We start from the raw sequence: 2,020 nt of genomic DNA on the forward strand, positions 1-2,020 counted from the left end.
TGTAACAGAAAAAAATGGCTAGTTAAGTAATAGTATATCCATAAGAGGAAACATGTAACAAGTGATTACAATGAAGTTGTTGAAGATGAGAACCAGATGGAGTAAGTCTAGAAATAACAAATCTTGAGAAATGTCCTCCATGCCATTCTGCCCGTTCAGTTTGGAGCCAGCATCATTCTAAACCCAACGATCAATACCAAGACATTCTTATTTCTCACCTACTTTCATTGTCCTGCTCCACAGCCTCTCCACGGCCTTCTTCACCTCCGCATTTCTCAGGGAGTAGATGATGGGATTGAGGAGCGGGGTGAGCACCGTGTAGAACACGGCCACCATCTTGTCCACAGGCAGGATGGTAGAAGGTCTTAGATAGATGAAGACGCAGGGCGCAAAGAACAAGGTGACCACCGTGACGTGGGACCCACAGGTGGAGAGGGCCTTGCGCCGCCCCTCAGAGCTTCGTGTTCTCAGATGGAGCAAGATGACCACATAGGAGGCTAAGAGGACAGCAAAGCTGATGACAGACAGGGTCCCCCCATTGGCAACGATCAGCAGACCGACAAGGATGGTGTCAGAGCAGGCAAGTTTGAGCAGGGGAAGCACGTCACAGAAATAGTGGTCAATCACATTGGGGCCACAGAAGGGCAAGTGGAAGATGAGGAGGATTTGGGCCAAGGAATGCACAAAGGCCCCTGCCCATGCTACTCCCACCAGGAAGGCACACGCCTGTGAGTTCATGATGGCGGTGTAGCTGAGGGGCTTGCAGATGGCCACGTAGCGGTCATAGGCCATCACGGTGAGCAGAAACATCTCAGTGCCACCAAATAAGTGGAAAAAAAAAACCTGGGTCATGCAGCCCCACAGAGATATGGCTTTCCTTTCAGCCAGCAGATCTGAGACGAGTTTGGGGGTGGTCGTAGAGGCGTAGCAGATCTCCACAAAGGACAGGTGGCTGAGGAAGAAGTACATGGGGGCACCAAGGCTTCTGCTGGTCAGGACAGTGAGGACAAGGAGGAAGTTCCCCAGCACGATTGCTGTGTACAAGAGCAGAAATGTCACAAAGCAGACCTTCTGCACCTCCTGATTGGGAGAAAGTCCCAGAAAAATGAATTCTGTCACGTTATGTGTGTTAGCCATGACGTAGCCACCAGGAGGCAGTAATTTGGATGGGTAATCTGAAATAAAAGACTCCTTCCTTAAGCAGATGAATTATCAATACATAAAAAACCCTTGCATATCTGAAATGCTCCCATTCAAACTCTGCAACCTTGCAGTCTTCCCAGAAATAGGAAATCCATCTCTGCAACCCATAGACCCTTACGGTCAGTGGCCCTCTTCCCTTAGGACATTTTGGAAATGCAGCACATTACACACTGAACTGTAATTGTGTTATGTGACCATCTGTCCCACCAAACTGTGAACTTTCTAGAGCAGAGATTGTATCTTGCTACCACTCCTTCTCCAGTGCCAACTGCAGCACCTCCACAAAACTGCACTCAGTGAATCTGCGTAGAATGGAGGAACTGTGGATATAGATCTCCCCTTGCCTTCTTAGCACAGTATTTGGTACATTGCAGATGTTCAGTAAATACTGGGAAAAAAAGGTCCCCAAGGACCAAGACCAGGAGTCCACCAAGACCACATCTTCTAGATCCCATGTCTAGACTGTGCTTGCCTCAGTCAAAGACCAGACCAATGTGAGAGTACTTTGTAAAATGCCATGAACTTCCAGGCAGCATTCCCTTTGCTTTCAAAGTGGAATTGTAATCCTCACATGCTCACAAAATAAAACTCACCCGTGTTTCTGTGGCTTTGCTGTCTCACCACGGCTCCATTTTCTGCTCTGATCACAGAGGGCAAATAGTGCCCTGAGAGCATCCCTCACCCAGGGCAGGTTTCCCAGTTACTCAGTCTGAAGGCGTTAAGGCCAAGCCATCAACCAGAGCTCACACATCTCAGGAGTCGCCCAATGGAGGGTCTGCTCCCTGCAGCCTTAGGCTTGGGAAAGCTGAGACTAACC

At 48.9% G+C, this 2,020-nt stretch overlaps 1 protein-coding gene across 1 annotated transcript; it reads right to left on the reverse strand.

Moving 5' to 3' along the window:
- Positions 1-207: 207 nt before the first annotated feature.
- On the reverse strand, positions 208-1,137 carry LOC130861492 (olfactory receptor 4X2-like). Its single transcript, XM_057750431.1, has one exon. It carries the CDS (start codon positions 1,135-1,137, stop codon positions 208-210), a length of 930 nt encoding a protein of 309 aa, XP_057606414.1.
- Between the last annotated feature and the right edge of the window lie 883 nt (positions 1,138-2,020).

Source organism: Hippopotamus amphibius, chromosome 9, assembly GCF_030028045.1.
Source record: "Hippopotamus amphibius kiboko isolate mHipAmp2 chromosome 9, mHipAmp2.hap2, whole genome shotgun sequence".
In the NCBI taxonomy this organism is placed as follows: domain Eukaryota; kingdom Metazoa; phylum Chordata; class Mammalia; order Artiodactyla; family Hippopotamidae; genus Hippopotamus; species Hippopotamus amphibius.